Here is a 19,923-nt window from a genome sequence, read left to right as displayed (position 1 = left end):
TGGACCAAAAAGGTCTGCATCTTTCAAGAAGACCATGATGTTTCTGTAGGACAATGCCCCATCACATGCATCGAAGTACTGCAAGGCCTTAAACATGAAAGAATAATGACATGGCCCCATTCCTCGGCTGACCTAAACCCTATTGAGAACTTGTGGTCCCTTCTTAAACGGTCGATTTATGGTGAAGGAAAACAGTAAACCTCTGTGACCACTGTCTGGGAGGCTTTGGTTGATGCTGTGCAAAAAGATGATCATCAACAGATCAAGAAAATAACAGACTCCATGAATGAAAGGCTTATGACTGTTATTGAAAAGAATGGTGGCATTACTGGTCACTAATTTTTTTGAAATGTCATAAATGTTTATTATTCTGACTTTAACAAATGAAAATAATCAAATGAGATGGGAAAACAATCTGATTCAAAGCACTAGTACTTGTCTACAGTGCTGCAGATGGCTCAGATGGCTACATCCAGAACATGTTCAAACCTTACACCCCAGGTTTAAGCCGATCCCAGCTGACATTGGGCATGAGGCGGGGTACACCCTGGACAGAACGCCAGTCTATCACAGGGCACAGGGAGACATTATATATACAGATATTGTGTATAAACTTTAACTGCATATAAACTAAATATTGTGTATACTCTTTGAACGCATACTAACTAAATATTGTGTATACTCTTTGACTGCATATAAACTAAATATTGTGTATACACTTTGACTGCATATAAACTAAACATTGTGTATAATCTTTGAATGCATACTAACTAAATATTGTGTATACTCGTTTACTGCATATAAACTAAATATTGTGTATACTCTTTTACTGCATATAAACTAAATATTTTGTATAGTCTTTGACTGCCTATAAATTAAATATTGTGTATGCTCTTTTACTGCATATAAACTAAATATTGTGTATACTCTTTTACTGCATATAAACTAAATATTGTGTATACTCTTTTACTGCATATAAACTAAATATTATGAATACTCTTTTACTGCATATTAACTAAATATTGTGTATAATCCTTGAATGCATATTAACTAAATATTTTGTATACTCTTTGAATGCATACTAACTAAATATTGTGTATACTCTTTAACTGCGTATTAACTGGATGTTTTGTATACTCCTTTGTAGTGTGTAACAGTTGTCTGAGTCCGTAGTGGTTGTTTGTATATCTTTGCAATCATGTTTTAATGCTCAATGAGCAAATTAATGCATTTTTAAACACAACTTGAAGAATAAATCAAATGCAGCTTTTGTTGCAAGTTTCAGATTATTATTATTTTTTTAAATAATGGTTTGAATTCAATTAATCATTCTTTCCTCTGATATAATGTAAAACATCTACGAACTTACAGAAATAGTTCTTACATTTAGATCCACTGAGCTCGGTTTGACAATATAAACAATGAAGCTTCAAAAAAAAAAAGTATCAAACAGTGTGCACATCACTTTAATGTAGGGATGCCATTAGTGAGGTGCAACACAACACTACTGATAACTACACAGGATCTAGACTCAGATTTATCTCCAGTACCTCCTCCTCACACCAGTCATAGACCTTCCACTTAGAAACATGTCTGGCTCTGTGTCTCTTCCACAGCTCCAGGAACAGAGTGGCTGAAAACACAGAGGCAAGCCATTGAAGAGGGACTCCACATCCAGTAGATCCCATTAGATCAGACACCATTGGAGAACACATAAGATCACCCACCAGAGCAGAACACATTAGATCACCCACCAGAGCAGAACACATTAGATCACCCACCAGAGCAGAACACATTAGATCACCCACCAGAGCAGAACACATTAGATCAGACACCAGAGTAGAACACATCAGATCAGACGTCAGAGTAGAACACATCAGATCAGACACCAGAGTAGAACACATCAGATCAGACGTCAGAGTAGAACACATTAGATCACCCACCAGAGCAGAACACATTAGATCAGACACCAGAGTAGAACACATCAGATCACCCACCAGAGCAGAACACATTAGATCAGACACCAGAGTAGAACACATCAGATCAGACGTCAGAGTAGAACACATTAGATCAGACCCCAGAGTAGAACACATTAGATCAGACACCAGAGTAGAACACATTAGATCAGACGTCAGAGTAGAACACATCAGATCAGACCCCAGAGTAGAACACATTAGATCAGACGTCAGAGTAGAACACATTAGATCAGACCCCAGAGTAGAACACATTAGATCAGACACCAGAGTAGAACACATTAGATCAGACGTCAGAGTAGAACACATCAGATCAGACACGGGAGTAGAACACATTAGATCAGACACCAGAGTAGAACACATTAGATCAGACACCAGAGTAGAAAACATTAGATCAGACACCACAGTAGAAAACATTAGATCACCCACCAGAGTAGAACACCTTAGATCAGACCCCAGAGTAGAACACATGAGATCAGACACCAGAGTAGAAAACATCAGATCAGACTTCAGAGTAGAACACATTAGATCACACACCAGAGGAGAACACATTAGATCAGACACCAGAGTAGATCACATTAGATCAGACACCAGAGTAGAAAACATTAGATCAGACACCAGAGTAGAACGCATTAGATCAGACACCAGAGTTGAACACATTAGATCAGACACCAGAGTTGAACACATTAGATCAGACACCAGAGTAGAACACATTAGATCAGACACAAGAGTAGAAAACATTAGATCAGACACCAGAGTAGAACGCATTAGATCAGACACCAGAGTTGAACGCATTAGATCAGACACCAGAGTTGAACACATTAGATCAGACACCAGAGTAGAACACATTAGATCAGACACCAGAGTAGAAAACATTAGATCAGACACCAGAGTAGAACGCATTAGATCAGACACCAGAGTAGAACACATTAGATCAGACACCAGAGTTGAACACATTAGATCAGACACCAGAGTTGAACACATTAGATCAGACATCAGAGTAGAACACATTAGATCACACACCAGAGTAGAACACATTAGATCAGACACCAGAGTTGAACACATTAGATCACACACCAGAGTAGAACACATTAGATCACACACCAGAGTAGAACACATTAGATCACACACCAGAGTAGAACACATTAGATCAGACACCTGAGTAGAACACATTAGATCAGACGTCAGAGTAGAACACATTAGATCAGACGTCAGAGTAGAACACATTAGATCAGACACCAGAGTAGAAAACATCAGATCAGACGTCAGAGTAGAACACATTAGATCACACACCAGAGGAGAACACATTAGATAAGACACCAGAGTAGAACACATTAGATCAGACACCAGAGTAGAAAACATTAGATCAGACGTCAGAGTAGAACACATTAGATGAGACGTCAGAGTAGAACACATTAGATCAAACGTCAGAGTAGAACACATTAGATGAGACGTCAGAGTAGAACCGTTAGATCAGACGTCAGAGTAGAACACATTAGATCAGACACCAGAGTAGAACACATTAGATCAGACGTCAGAGTAGAACACATTAGATTACACACCAGAGTAGAACACATCAGATCAGACACCAGAGTTGAACACATTAGATCAAACATCAGAGTAGAACACATCAGATAAGACACCAGAGTAGAACACATCAGATAAGACACCAGAGTAGAACACATTAGATCAGACACCAGAGTAGAAAACATTAGATCAGACACCAGAGTTGAACACATTAGATCAGACATCAGAGTAGAACACATTAGATCAGACACCAGAGTAGAACACATTAGATCAGACACCAGAGTAGAACGCATTAGATCAGACACCAGAGTTGAACACATTAGATCAGACACCAGAGTAGAACACATTAGATCAGACGTCAGAGTAGAACACATTAGATGAGACGTCAGAGTAGAACACATTAGATCAGACGTCAGAGTAGAACACATTAGATCAGACGTCAGAGTAGAACACATTAGATCAGACACCAGAGTAGAACACATTAGATCAGACGTCAGAGTAGAACACATTAGATCACACACCAGAGTAGAACACATCAGATCAGACACCAGAGTTGAACACATTAGATCAGACGTCAGAGTAGAACACATTAGATCAGACGTCAGAGTAGAACACATTAGATCAGACATCAGAGTAGAACACATTAGATCAAACACCAGAGTAGAACACATTAGATCAAACATCAGAGTAGAACACATCAGATAAGACACCAGAGTAGAACACATTAGATCAGACACCAGAGTAGAAAACATTAGATCAGACACCAGAGTTGAACACATTAGATCAGACACCAGAGTAGAACACCTTAGATCAGACACCAGAGTAGAACACATTAGATCAGACACCAGAGTAGAACGCATTAGATCAGACACCAGAGTTGAACACATTAGATCAGACATCAGAGTAGAACACATCAGATAAGACACCAGAGTAGAACACATTAGATCAGACACCAGAGTAGAAAACATTAGATCAGACACCAGAGTTGAACACATTAGATCAGACACCAGAGTAGAACACATTAGATCAGACACCAGAGTAGAACACATTAGATCAGACACCAGAGTAGAAAACATTAGATCAGACACCAGAGTAGAACGCATTAGATCAGACACCAGAGTTGAACGCATTAGATCAGACACCAGAGTTGAACACATTAGATCAGACACCAGAGTAGAACACATTAGATCAGACACCAGAGTAGAAACATTAGATCAGACACCAGAGTAGAACGCATTAGATCAGACACCAGAGTAGAACACATTAGATCAGACACCAGAGTTGAACACATTAGATCAGACACCAGAGTTGAACACATTAGATCAGACACCAGAGTTGAACACATTAGATCAGAAATCAGAGTAGAACACATTAGATCAGACACCAGAGTAGAACACATTAGATCAGACACCAGAGTAGAACGCATTAGATCAGACACCAGAGTTGAACACATTAGATCAGACACCAGAGTAGAACACATTAGATCAGACGTCAGAGTAGAACACATTAGATGAGACGTCAGAGTAGAACACATTAGATCAGACGTCAGAGTAGAACACATTAGATCAGACGTCAGAGTAGAACACATTAGATCAGACACCAGAGTAGAACACATTAGATCAGACGTCAGAGTAGAACACATTAGATCAGACGTCAGAGTAGAACACATTAGATCAGACACCAGAGTAGAACACATTAGATCAGACGTCAGAGTAGAACACATTAGATCACACACCAGAGTAGAACACATCAGATCAGACACCAGAGTTGAACACATTAGATCAGACGTCAGAGTAGAACACATTAGATCAGACGTCAGAGTAGAACACATTAGATCAGACATCAGAGTAGAACACATTAGATCAAACACCAGTGTAGAACACATTAGATCAAACATCAGAGTAGAACACATCAGATAAGACACCAGAGTAGAACACATTAGATCAGACACCAGAGTTGAACACATTAGATCAGACACCAGAGTAGAACACATTAGATCAGACACCAGAGTATAACACATTAGATCAGACACCAGAGTACAACGCATTAGATCAGACACCAGAGTTGAACACATTAGATCAGACATCAGAGTAGAACACATCAGATAAGACACCAGAGTAGAACACATTAGATCAGACACCAGAGTAGAAAACATTAGATCAGACACCAGAGTTGAACACATTAGATCAGACACCAGAGTAGAACACATTAGATCAGACGTCAGAGTAGAACACATTAGATCAGACACCAGAGTAGAAAACATTAGATCAGACACCAGAGTAGGACGCATTAGATCAGACACCAGAGTTGAACGCATTAGATCAGACACCAGAGTTGAACACATTAGATCAGACACCAGAGTAGAACACATTAGATCAGACACCAGAGTAGAAACATTAGATCAGACACCAGAGTAGAACGCATTAGATCAGACACCAGAGTAGAACACATTAGATCAGACACCAGAGTTGAACACATTAGATCAGACACCAGAGTTGAACACATTAGATCAGACATCAGAGTAGAACACATTAGATCACACACCAGAGTAGAACACATTAGATCAGACACCAGAGTTGAACACATTAGATCACACACCAGAGTAGAACACATTAGATCACACACCAGAGTAGAACACATTAGATCAGACACCAGAGTAGAACACATTAGATCAGACACCAGAGTAGAACACATTAGATTAGACGTCAGAGTAGAACACATTAGATCAGACGTCAGAGTAGAACACATTAGATCAGACACCAGAGTAGAAAACATCAGATCAGACGTCAGAGTAGAACACATTAGATCACACACCAGAGGAGAACACATTAGATCAGACACCAGAGTAGAACACATTAGATCAGACACCAGAGTAGAACACATTAGATGAGACGTCAGAGTAGAACACATTAGATGAGACGTCAGAGTAGAACACATTAGATGAGACGTCAGAGTAGAACACATTAGATGAGACGTTAGAGTAGAACACATTAGATCAGACGTCAGAGTAGAACACATTAGATCAGACACCAGAGTAGAACACATTAGATCAGACGTCAGAGTAGAACACATTAGATCACACACCAGAGTAGAACACATCAGATCAGACACCAGAGTTGAACACATTAGATCAGACGTCAGAGTAGAACACATTAGATCAGACGTCAGAGTAGAACACATTAGATCAGACATCAGAGTAGAACACATTAGATCAGACACCAGAGTAGAACACATTAGATCAGATGTCAGAGTAGAACACATTAGATGAGACGTCAGAGTAGAACACATTAGATCAGACGTCAGAGTAGAACACATTAGATCAGACGTCAGAGTAGAACACATTAGATCAGACACCAGAGTAGAACACATTAGATCAGACATCAGAGTAAAACACATTAGATCACACACCAGAGTAGAACACATCAGATCAGACACCAGAGTTGAACACATTAGATCAGACACCAGAGTAGAACACATTAGATCAGACACCAGAGTAGAACACATTAGATCAGACACCAGAGTAGAAAACATTATATCAGACACCAGAGTAGAACGCATTAGATCAGACACCAGAGTTGAACGCATTAGATCAGACACCAGAGTTGAACACATTAGATCAGACACCAGAGTAGAACACATTAGATCAGACACCAGAGTAGAAACATTAGATCAGACACCAGAGTAGAACGCATTAGATCAGACACCAGAGTAGAACACATTAGATCAGACACCAGAGTTGAACACATTAGATCAGACACCAGAGTTGAACACATTAGATCTGACATCAGAGTAGAACACATTAGATCAGACACCAGAGTAGAACACATTAGATCAGACACCAGAGTAGAACGCATTAGATCAGACACCAGAGTTGAACACATTAGATCAGACACCAGAGTAGAACACATTAGATCAGACGTCAGAGTAGAACACATTAGATGAGACGTCAGAGTAGAACACATTAGATCAGACGTCAGAGTAGAAAACATTAGATCAGACGTCAGAGTAGAACACATTAGATCAGACACCAGAGTAGAACACATTAGATCAGACGTCAGAGTAGAACACATTAGATCACACACCAGAGTAGAACACATCAGATCAGACACCAGAGTTGAACACATTAGATCAGACGTCAGAGTAGAACACATTAGATCAGACGTCAGAGTAGAACACATTAGATCAGACATCAGAGTAGAACACATTAGATCAAACACCAGTGTAGAACACATTAGATCAAACATCAGAGTAGAACACATCAGATAAGACACCAGAGTAGAACACATTAGATCAGACACCAGAGTTGAACACATTAGATCAGACACCAGAGTAGAACACATCAGATAAGACACCAGAGTAGAACACATTAGATCAGACACCAGAGTAGAAAACATTAGATCAGACACCAGAGTTGAACACATTAGATCAGACACCAGAGTAGAACACATTAGATCAGACGTCAGAGTAGAACACATTAGATCAGACACCAGAGTAGAAAACATTAGAGCAGACACCAGAGTAGGACGCATTAGATCAGACACCAGAGTTGAACGCATTAGATCAGACACCAGAGTTGAACACATTAGATCAGACACCAGAGTAGAACACATTAGATCAGACACCAGAGTAGAAACATTAGATCAGACACCAGAGTAGAACGCATTAGATCAGACACCAGAGTAGAACACATTAGATCAGACACCAGAGTTGAACACATTAGATCAGACACCAGAGTTGAACACATTAGATCAGACATCAGAGTAGAACACATTAGATCACACACCAGAGTAGAACACATTAGATCAGACACCAGAGTTGAACACATTAGATCACACACCAGAGTAGAACACATTAGATCACACACCAGAGTAGAACACATTAGATCACACACCAGAGTAGAACACATTAGATCAGACACCAGAGTAGAACACATTAGATCAGACGTCAGAGTAGAACACATTAGATCAGACGTCAGAGTAGAACACATTAGATCAGACACCAGAGTAGAAAACATCAGATCAGACGTCAGAGTAGAACACATTAGATCACACACCAGAGGAGAACACATTAGATCAGACACCAGAGTAGAACACATTAGATCAGACACCAGAGTAGAACACATTAGATGAGACGTCAGAGTAGAACACATTAGATGAGACGTCAGAGTAGAACACATTAGATGAGACGTCAGAGTAGAACACATTAGATGAGACGTCAGAGTAGAACACATTAGATCAGACGTCAGAGTAGAACACATTAGATCAGACACCAGAGTAGAACACATTAGATCAGACGTCAGAGTAGAACACATTAGATCACACACCAGAGTAGAACACATCAGATCAGACACCAGAGTTGAACACATTAGATCAGACGTCAGAGTAGAACACATTAGATCAGACGTCAGAGTAGAACACATTAGATCAGACATCAGAGTAGAACACATTAGATCAGACACCAGAGTAGAACACATTAGATCAGATGTCAGAGTAGAACACATTAGATGAGACGTCAGAGTAGAACACATTAGATCAGACGTCAGAGTAGAACACATTAGATCAGACGTCAGAGTAGAACACATTAGATCAGACACCAGAGTAGAATACATTAGATCAGACGTCAGAGTAGAACACATTAGATCACACACCAGAGTAGAACACATCAGATCAGACACCAGAGTTGAACACATTAGATCATAGTGTTGCACGGTATACCGATACTAGAAAGGTACCGCGGTACCCAGCCGTTAAGAACGATACTTTTTCACGTTTTATTAGTATCGGTACTTTCTGAATTTTCTGCGACAGCGTGTCTGTGCAGCTTCTCTCTGCTTCCTCGCTGCCTGCAGACGGAGTGGGCGTGGCTTTACGGTGACAGACAGTCACATAGCAGAGCGAGACAGACATGGCCGAAAGTCTCACGAGTGCTCCCGCCGACCGTCCGAGGCTTGTTGTAAAAGCAGACGCACGGAGCGAAATATGGAAATATTTCGCTTACATTGCAGACAGCGAGGGCAAGCCCACGGACACCACAAGGCCCGTATGTAAGAGATGCTATAAGTCGGTGATGACCAAGGAAGGCAACACGTCCAACCTGGCGAAGCATCTCGCGGACAGACACCCCGATTTGCACCGAGAGTTCAAAGAGCTGCAGGTTAGCAATAGATAACGTTAAATATCCCCCGGATGAAGTCAAGCGAACTGTTTTCCCCATCAGAATTGCAGGAGGCAGTCAGGGGAGAAGCTGTTTAACAGTCCGATGTGGTTCCACATATCTCTGTCTGCTAACGCAACGTTCACACTGGTGACATGAACTTTACGATAACATGCGCTGGTGTTCACAAGTATGATAAACAACAACACTCATTTTAAGTCAACCGGTGCTAGTAATATAATCATAGCATGTACATTATTGTCAAAAATTTACAAGATATATTGTAATTTACATTATTAGAAAATGGTATGGTAAGAGCACAGACCTCCACCGGGTCTGGGTCATTTGTGTTATACTTTACTGCACTAATGTAGTTTGCAGGCTGATAATACAAGGTTTGAATTTTATCAACTTAAAATACAAATTGCAAATTTCCCTTTTGTGGGACGAATAATGTATTATCTTATTTTATGAATTGCCAGATTTACAATTATTTTAATGCTGAATAGAATTGTAGTTAATGTGCTGTTAATTTTTTTCTACTACAAACACTGAGCTTTAAATGGAAAATCAGGTCATTAAATAATCTGTGAGAGCAAACAAGACAAATAAACAACACAAGACACTTGTCTTTTTGGACACAGAGATGCTTGTAACCACATTGGCAGCTAAGTTAACTATCAGCCTGAAATAATGATGATAATATTAGTAGTATTGAAGCATAAGCATAAAGTTCTGCAGCTTTGACAAAAATCTCTATATTTATTTTGACTTTTTAAGTTTAAGTGTTGTAATGAATAAAAATAAATAATTTTAAGTTCCACATTTTGTCATCTAATATTTTATTCCATTACTTTTGCTGATGTTTTAGTTTTCTGCCGTGGTATCGTTTCAGTATCGGTATCGAGATATTTTAGGCAGGTATCATACCGAAGTCATAATTTTGGTATCGTGACAACACTATAAGATCAGACGTCAGAGTAGAACACATTAGATCAGACATCAGAGTAGAACACATTAGATCAAACACCAGAGTAGAACACATTAGATCAAACATCAGAGTAGAACACATCAGATAAGACACCATAGTAGAACACATTAGATCAGACACCAGAGTAGAAAACATTAGATCAGACACCAGAGTTGAACACATTAGATCAGACACCAGAGTAGAACACATTAGATCAGACACCAGAGTAGAACACATTAGATCAGACACCAGAGTAGAACGCATTAGATCAGACACCAGAGTTGAACACATTAGATCAGACATCAGAGTAGAACACATCGGATAAGACACCAGAGTAGAACACATTAGATCAGACACCAGAGTAGAAAACATTAGATCACCCACCAGAGTAGAAAACATTAGATCAGACACCAGAGTAGAACACATTAGATCAGACGTCAGAGTAGAACACATTAGATCAGACACCAGAGTAGAACACATTAGATCAGACACCAGAGTAGAACACATTAGATCAGACACCAGAGTAGAACACATTAGATCAGACACCAGAGTAGAACGCATTAGATCAGACACCAGAGTAGAACACATCATATCAGACACCAGAGAGGAACACATTAGATCAGATATCATTGGATCAGTTCAAATCAGACACTTACCCCAGATTGCCATGAACATGGCAAAAGCCACAGTGCCTTCATTGTCAAACAGGTGGCTGACCTGTGGGGTTACAAACACATTATAGATCCATTTACGATTTATGATCATAAAAATGGTATCCCACAATCATAAATAAACATCAGGACCAACCTTTCATTAAACCATGTTCGTCTTAAATCCTGACTAACCCCATCATTACTCAAATATCAGAACTGTAGTAGTTTGTAAATCCTTGTTACTCAGTTACTAAGATATATTTCCAGCATCGGACTTGTGTCAGCTGGTTTTAAGTGAGCAGTGGATAGTTGGGAGTCAAATTCATACTCCGATGTGATCTGACAGCAACTTGTTGAACAAAAACAGAATAAAGTGACATGAGATGAGGTCACCTTAGCATAGGTGCAGGTGTCTGACAGCTGCCACACTGTACACCCGTTATCACAGCGTGGACACATAATGATGCTGGACTGACACACTTCCTTACTGAGGACACAAAAAGACAGAGATTAAAGGGTTATTGGAAATAAAAAGCTCACTCACTTTGTGTCAGTGACTCAGCTGCTGCTTGTTTTGCAGAAAAAAACATGATCAACAGGAAGAGCTGGCTTTTCATAGCTCTACAGAAGTCCAATGTAAGAAATTTGCCACTCATCACATAAAGACTTGGTGGAGAGGCAGGAGTCAGGACATAAGGGACCTTTATCGCACAAACAAAACTGTCTTATGTGGCCTGTAGAAGTAATTTAGGAGAATCCATGCCATTCACCATATATCTTGTTTTTAAAATAAGAAAGGAATAAAATCCAGGACCAGACATATCATACTGGTCATGAAAAAACACGTTTGGCTATAGAATCAGAAATACTTAATATGAATTAATTTAAATTATGATACAGATAACAAAAGTCATAATAAAACACAACTAGTAAACTGTTAACATTCTGATCATCATCATTATCATCATCATCCTCTTGGCTCCCAATATACAGGTATTTAGATTGTATGATCATTTAAAAAATGATTTTGTTTTTGCATAGTTCAGTAATTTCTTTTCAGCAGCAGATCATTCTATCCCTCTGACAGCTGCCTCAGAGTCTATCTGTAGGTCTCTAACCTCTGTAACCATTCCCTGCTGTAGTCTGTAACATCATCCTCCATCACAAAACAAAAAAAAGGAGAGCACCAGCTCCTCCTCTGTGGGACCCATGGGTCCCCAGCTTGGAGCAGACAGGGACGCATGAAATTGTGTATGCCAGAGACAATACGAACAGCATGCGTCATAGTTTAGTAGTTTGAATAAGCTACATAACCTCCACCAATAACACCACGGTAAAAAAAAACACCTGAATATTACATATATATGTATATATATGCCACCTTCATATATATATATATATATATATATATATATATATATATATATATATATATGTATATATATATATATATATATATACATATATATATATATATATATATATATATCATATATATATATATACGGCCACAACGCTATGCATGTTCCTGCTACGCACGTTCCTGCTACGCACATTCCTGCTACGCACGCTCCCGCTACACTCTTCTTCGTGAGTTTCTGAATCCTCTTGGCAACAGCTCGCTAAGCTCCGCTCTGTTGTTGTTCTCAATCGTTTCTGTCTGGTTAAATCACCACATCAATGTTTCTTTCTACAAAAGAAAGATTGTCACAGAAAACTGTTCACCAGAGAACGGGCAGAGAAGTTTGAGTTTCTGTCACTATGAAGCCTAAGTTTACTCTGCAGCCATATCTGCGTGTAAAGAGGAGAAGTTGATAAAAATCATGCTACTCTGCATTTATGTTACGTTCATTTGTGTCAGTCCAGTTTTTGATGGATAAACTAATGTTTCATATGTGCTTGTCAGCCTGGTAAAGTAACTAGTAACTGAAGTAATCAGATAAGTGTAGTGGAGTAAAAAGTAGAATATTTCCACTGATTTGTAGTGGAGCAGAAGTATAAAGTAGCATGTAAATAAAATACTAAAGTAAAGGAGAAGAACCTCAAACTTTACTTTAGTCCAATAACTGATTGTAAACCTCTGGTTAACAGGTTTGTTAATGTTTTTGCACTTAGCAGAGCTTGTTGCACTTTGAGGTCATGAGTACTATTTACATTGATAAAATAAAGACAATATACTGTATGTACTCCTATGTCACTGCATTGTTTTACAATATCCATTAATGTGATGCTCATATTTTTTACAGCCCCTCATTTTGGATCAATTTCGTCAACCGGCCTCAATTCCAAATGAATTGAATAACCCTGATGTAGCCTTTATTCAGTCAGTTCAGTGATTGCTGTTTGTGTGTATTTTAGTGAAAGAAAACCTATTTTCTTCATTTTTTCTAAGATTTGATAATGTAAAAGTGTTTATATTCTTACCTAGAAGGCAAACAATTGTTTACCTTTTTGCCAAATAAATATATAAATGCGTAAATGCAGCAATGTCTCTCCTACGGTTTCAAAATCTCACTTCACTTTCATTAAAGATTGTTACAGTAATCCCTAAGTAAGCTGCCTTATTATTTCCGTTTTTGCATGATTGCATGACATGTCCTTAAGAATACCTGATTTTTTTTTGAATTATTAGGCTACAAACCTGATGGTGGTGGTATTTTTAGAATCTAAAAGAAATAGAAAAAAACAACCGAATCGAATCGAAAACCGTGATATGAACCGAACAGTGGATTTTGTGAACCGTTCCAACCCTAATATAAATATATATATATATATATATATATATATATATATATATATATATATATACAGGTATATACTGTTTTATAGCTACAGTTACGCTATATGTTTAACAATGTGCTGTTTGTTGAACATAATGTTACCTAACTTTATGAATTACAGTTAATATTAAGGGTGTATTGTTCACCTTGGTGTCGTTGGTGAAGTCCTGTCTTAGCTCATATAAGTCTACTGACAGTGACATGGACAGACTTGATGCAATGTACCCTTATAACAACTTTCATCACATTCATAATGTAATTTTAAGAAAATAGCAATAGGCTACCCCACGATTGAATTTGCTACATAATGTTAAAATAGCTGTATGACTTTAAGTCGCATTAAGTTGCACGCTGCCTATTACTCCTCCGGTCTTTGAGCTTGCTTTTTTAAAACATCCTTAACTTTTATTCTCATTTATTAATTCTGTTTCTTCACTCTAACTTTGGTGAAGTTCTGCCCTCCACAATGACATTACTTTTACAAGTTTCTTTTCGTGCTGTTTTTAACAATGCCGCTTCCTTTGTTTACTCTGGAGGCCGGCAAAAGCCAGACCAGCGGATATTCCATCCGAACCCTGGAGAAAAACACACCAGGGACTCAGAGGTGGAAAGCAACGTCGGGGCAATAGAGGAGGGTCGAGACGGGATGGGCTTATGGAAAGGAAAAGATTTAAGCCGTGTCTCCCCTCTGTTGTTATGGGAAATGTACGGTCTCTTGCAACAAAATGGATGAACTGACGGCACTAACGCAGAGCCACCCTGAGTACCATGAGTGCAGTCTGATGTATTTTACGGAGACATGGCTGCACATGAACATCATGGACTAGAACGTCTCTGTGGATGGCTTCCACACCATTCAGGCTGACTGGGACTGCACCGAGAGCAGTAAGAGGAGGCTTATGAGACACTGCAGGGCTGCTTTGAAGTGACTGACTGGCCTGCACTTTGTGAGTTGCATAGAGAGGACATCGATTGGGCTCACTGAGTGCATCACGGACTACATACATTTTTGTGTGGACTGCAATGTCCCAGCTCGGACTGTAACCTGCTACGCCAACAATAAACCCTGGATCACCAGGGACATTAAGGCCATCCTGAATGAAAAGAAGAGGGCATTCAGAGATGGCAACCGTGATGAGGTGAGGAGAGTCCAAGGGGTTCTCAGAATTAAAATCAGGGAGGCTAAAGACAATTATGGGAGAAAGCTGGAGAACAAACTCCAGCAAAACATGAGGGATGTATGGAGTGGCATGAGAACCATCACCGGGTTCCAGAAGACTGGTAGCACAGGGTTGGAGGACCGTGTGGACCAGGCCAGCGAACTGATCCTATTTTTCCATAGGTGTGATACCGCGGCCAATCCCCCACATGACTCTACTGCTGCCGGCCCCTCAACCAACACCACTTTACCTCCCCCTACTCCTCCTCCTTACACACCCTTTGTCTGCCCCTCACCACCTCACTTCACACCTACCTATGCCACACCTCCCCCCTGCTCTACATCATGTCCTCCACAACCTGATGACCTCAGCACTCCCCCAATGGACACCTCTACAGTGTCCTTCACGCCTGACCTGGTGAGAAGACCAGAGTGAACAGAGTCTACAGTCATCTGGACAAGTCTGCGAGCACTGTTAGAGTCACGTTCTTTGACTTCTCTGGTGCATTCAACACCATCCGTCTGGCTCTACTGGGTGAGAAGATGTCTGAGATGCAGGTGGAGGCTCCCATCGTGTCCTGGATTGTGGATTACCTGATGGGCAGACCACAGTATGTACGCCTACGGAACTGTGTGTCTGACAGGGTGGTCGGCAACACTGGGGCCCCACAGGGGACTGTCCTCTCTCCCTTTCTCTTCACCCTCTTCACCTCAGACTTCCACTATTGCCACCTTCAGAAGTTTTCTGATGACTCAGCAATAGTTGGCTGTATAGGAAAGGGGGATGAAAGTGAATACAGGACTGTAATGTGCAACTTTGTCACTTGGAGTGAGCTGAATCATCTGCAGCTCACCGTGACTAAAACAAAGGAGCTCGTAGTGGATCTGAGGAGGGTGAAAACACCTGTGACCCCTTTCTCCATCCAGGGGGTCCCTGTGGACACTGTAGAGGAGTATAAGTACCTGGGGGTGTACTTTAACGACAAGCTGAACTGAACTAGAAACGCAGAAAGAGAGGGCCAGAGTCGACTCTTCTTCCTGAGGAGGCTGAGGTCCTTTAACATTTGCCGGACGATGCTGAGGATGTTTTAAGAGTCTGTATTGGCCAGTGCGATCGTCTTCGCTGTCACATGCTTGGGCAGTGCGCAGAAGGTCGCAGACACCAACAGACTGAACAAACTGATCAGGAGGGCCAGTGATGTGGTGGGGGAGGAGCTGGACACCTGATGACCGTGGCAGAGAGGAGGATGCTGTCCAGGCTCTGGTCTATACTGGACAATGTCTCCCACCCGCTCTACGACACACTGGCCCAGCAGAGGAGCACCTTCAGCAGAAGACCCAGATGCACCACAGAGCGCCACAGCTAATCTTTCCTGCCTGTGGTCATACAATGTATCCCTGGTGGAGTCTGGCACCTCCTCTCTGTAATTCAGACCCAACCACAGACAATCTGTTCTTTTTCACATTAGTCTGGTATTTTTGATCTTGTATATGTAACACCATTTAGTTACACACACAATGCAATCCCCAATATTTTTAGTTTAACCATGTTGAGCTTTATTGTATCTCTATGTATCAAAAACATAGAGATACAATAGTAAAGAACCAATAAAGAACAATAATGTTACTCTTTTCTAAACTGTGGTCCATGTCATTTAAATCCTCCTTGAGCGAAACTATATCTTCTTATTTTGTCCTAATCTTTAAAGTATGTGACAGTCACCTTAGCTCATGTACAGTAGACATGCGTTACATATATATTTCACTAATGTAAATATTATTTTCTGTAAATTAAAATTTGAGTTTTTCTAAAATATGTTGTCTGTATAATATTTGTTGTTTGTATATCTGGAGTTTTGTAGCAAAAAGCAAAAATGATTTCCCCCTAGGATTATAAAAGTATTTCTGATTCTGATTCTGTATGGGTAGTCGACTGATCTAATGATAAGTTAGCTAGCTAGCATACCCCACTCTCCAAGTGACATTCATGGCTGAAACGAGCAATTTAAAACAATGTGTTGAGTTTAGAGTTTGGTGAATCTGACTTTGAAAACTTGCAAAAACAACCCCTACGGAGAAAATCAGAGAGGTTTAGGAGAAAAATATGATAACATTTTTGCGTGAGGCCCAATGTGTTTTTGATACGGCGTCCAAAGTTATAGATTTTCAAATTCTAAACAGTTTCAAAGAGGACTATAAATTAAGCTATGTTAATGAAAAAAGCAGCATTTTCCACATTTCAGATAATTTACAACTAGTATTACCACAGCATCTGACTCACATGAGAGGGCTGGTGTTGAAAAAGGAAAGTCCATACAGGAACACTAAAACACCCAGAGCAGCAGCTGGAACCAGCAGCTTGGTATACCAGCCCAGCCACAGGTAGTACAAAGCCACTTTCTCTCCAAAGTAACACCTGCAGGGAGGAAACACAGGCAGACATGATGTTACACAGAAATCATTATGCACCAGTGATTATAAAAAATGATAATTTAATGTTTTACAATGTAAAATCACAGAGGATTGGTGTCCTTTGAGTCAGTGTCAGGTTCTCTGGTCTGATGAAGCAAAATCTGAGCTTTTCACCATCTTACTAAAGGCTGTGTCAGGATCCCAGTTCTGGCAGCTCTTTCCCTTTTCCTTTTGTGCTTGTGTGTGTCTCCCTCTGTCTGTGTTTCCCTGTATGTGTCTCCTCTCTGTATTTGTCAGTTTGGAGACGGGAGGCGTGGTTCTGGATCAGCTGAATTGAATCCCACTAATCACCTCCCCAACAGTATAAAAAGCCGGATATTGGACACGTACGGCGCCAGATCGTCTCATCATCTACGTGGTATCGCGTTTCGTTCGTTGGCTCCATTTTGTGCGTTTAGAGAAAGTTAGTTTGTTCCATGTTTTCGGTTCTCATTGTTTCTTTGTTTCTTTTTGTTTTACCTACCCGTGATCCTGTTTCCCTGTCTGCATCCCCATCTGCTTGTCAACTGTTTGGTTAAGCCCCAAATTCACACCAGGTACAACAAGTCTGTAGCAGGTCAAATGGCCAATATACTCCGGCAGAACTCCTCATCAGATGGTCATCACACATTCTGATGTTGTACTGTGTTGTGTCAGACCATTTCTGCCAAAACAGACCCTGACACTCCAACCTTCTCCCCCAGTGATTAGTCAGGTGTATGGAGCTGAGAAAGGAACCAAGGTTTAAACTCCCCTCTATTCACACAACTATTTCTGTCACTTTCAGTGTGAACAACTGAGGTCAACACTATGAATGTCCTACAGGGGAGAATGTCGGTAAATACTCTGTAGTCTCCATATTATATAATACACTTACTCCCCCTGGCTGGTGAGAAACTTACAGATAGAGATGTTAGAGACACCATTTTTTCCTTCCCCATACCATTTCCGATACCTGAAAAGACATTTCAGCCAATACCAAGTACTGTTCCCATACCAGTGTGTTCAAAAAACAAACAAAATGTATATACAGTATAGCAGACGTATAATGCAGGTGAACGATACTGTTTATTTTATCAGCTCTATACTATTAAACCTGCATGGACATGATATAATTGGTGTCATTCAGAGAGTTTACATGCAGTTTAAAAACCCGATTATATTCGGTTAAGGAACTACCCTGGTTTCTCAAACGCCATGTAAACACCTTACCTTGGTTAAAATTAAAGTTCTCATTCCCCGGTTAACAGACCTAGAGAACTCCCTTACTAATCAGAGTACCTTTTACCTTTTATTAACTTTAGATTGGAATATTTTGACACAGAAATAGATTAGATCAGGAAGCAATGGCACCAAAAACAACACTAATAACACAAGTTTTCACTGTAAATCGACTGAGGACTTCGCCATGGCAACGTTAGAACCACGAAGACCCATTTCTGTCGTAGCTCTATCGAAAAGTCCTACATGTTCTCCCTGCTTTCAAAGTTGTGATTTTTACAAAAGGTCAACCAGAAGAAAAAGCCACGTTCCAACCAGTTGTACGCTGGCAGAGTGCCACCTACTGTACCCGAGGTAGAGTCACTCCCGTCATTCTTCTTATTCTTCCCTTCTCATGCATACGGGGAGAACTGGCATAATATATGGACGTATAACCTGGTTATTCACTTAACCGGGGTACTGCTATGCATGTAAATGCACTGATTGTTGTATGGCCTGGTAAAGGTTAAACCCTTTGCAAAAAATTAACAAAAATACACAAATACATACAGAGCATGAATGCCAACTAACTTTCTTTCAAAATCTAGTTTTACAGTCAGAAAATGGTCAATGAAGAGATTTTAGTACTTGCCTATATCAACACCAGCATTTTGAGCAGGATCTGAGGCATTTCTGATACTAGTATTGGTATCAGAACAATTCTAGTTACAGACAACCAGAGTTACACAGACACACAGCTATACACAAAAGGTGATGTGTTCATTTTTAGGATGGGGACAGACCTGTTTTTTTCCGTTCAGCTCTAACTAGAGAACTGCTCCATTAACCACTCAGAGAACAACTTAGAAAAAAGAGGGCAGGACTCAGAGAAAAAGTCGCAATTACAAATCTATCTGCTACTTCTGCACCACAGACAGCACCATGGATTTTTGATTAAAAGCATATTTATGCTGCTGATATTTTAGAGCAATGGTCAGGGCCATATATTCTAGCTATCATAAACCTCAGTCAGAGAAAGGATCAATGAGTCAGACAT

At 40.1% G+C, this 19,923-nt stretch overlaps 1 protein-coding gene across 2 annotated transcripts in view; it reads right to left on the bottom strand.

Moving 5' to 3' along the window:
- Positions 1-19,923, bottom strand: part of ano9b (anoctamin 9b) — a 69,013-nt gene that overhangs the window by 17,295 nt on the left and 31,795 nt on the right. For both annotated transcript variants that reach the window (XM_083914245.1, XM_083914246.1), the window contains 4 exons: positions 17,497-17,631; positions 11,670-11,763; positions 11,280-11,340; positions 1,551-1,633 (listed from right to left, as the gene is read on the bottom strand). In XM_083914245.1, coding sequence (XP_083770371.1) covers positions 1,551-1,633; positions 11,280-11,340; positions 11,670-11,763; positions 17,497-17,631 — 373 coding nt within the window. The remainder of the gene's footprint in view (positions 1-1,550; positions 1,634-11,279; positions 11,341-11,669; positions 11,764-17,496; positions 17,632-19,923) is intronic.

This window comes from Echiichthys vipera (assembly GCF_963691815.1).
Source record: "Echiichthys vipera genome assembly, chromosome: 1".
Classification (NCBI taxonomy): domain Eukaryota; kingdom Metazoa; phylum Chordata; class Actinopteri; order Perciformes; family Trachinidae; genus Echiichthys; species Echiichthys vipera.
Note: the sequence above shows the minus strand (reverse complement) of the source record. Positions and strands in the feature narration are given on the sequence as shown.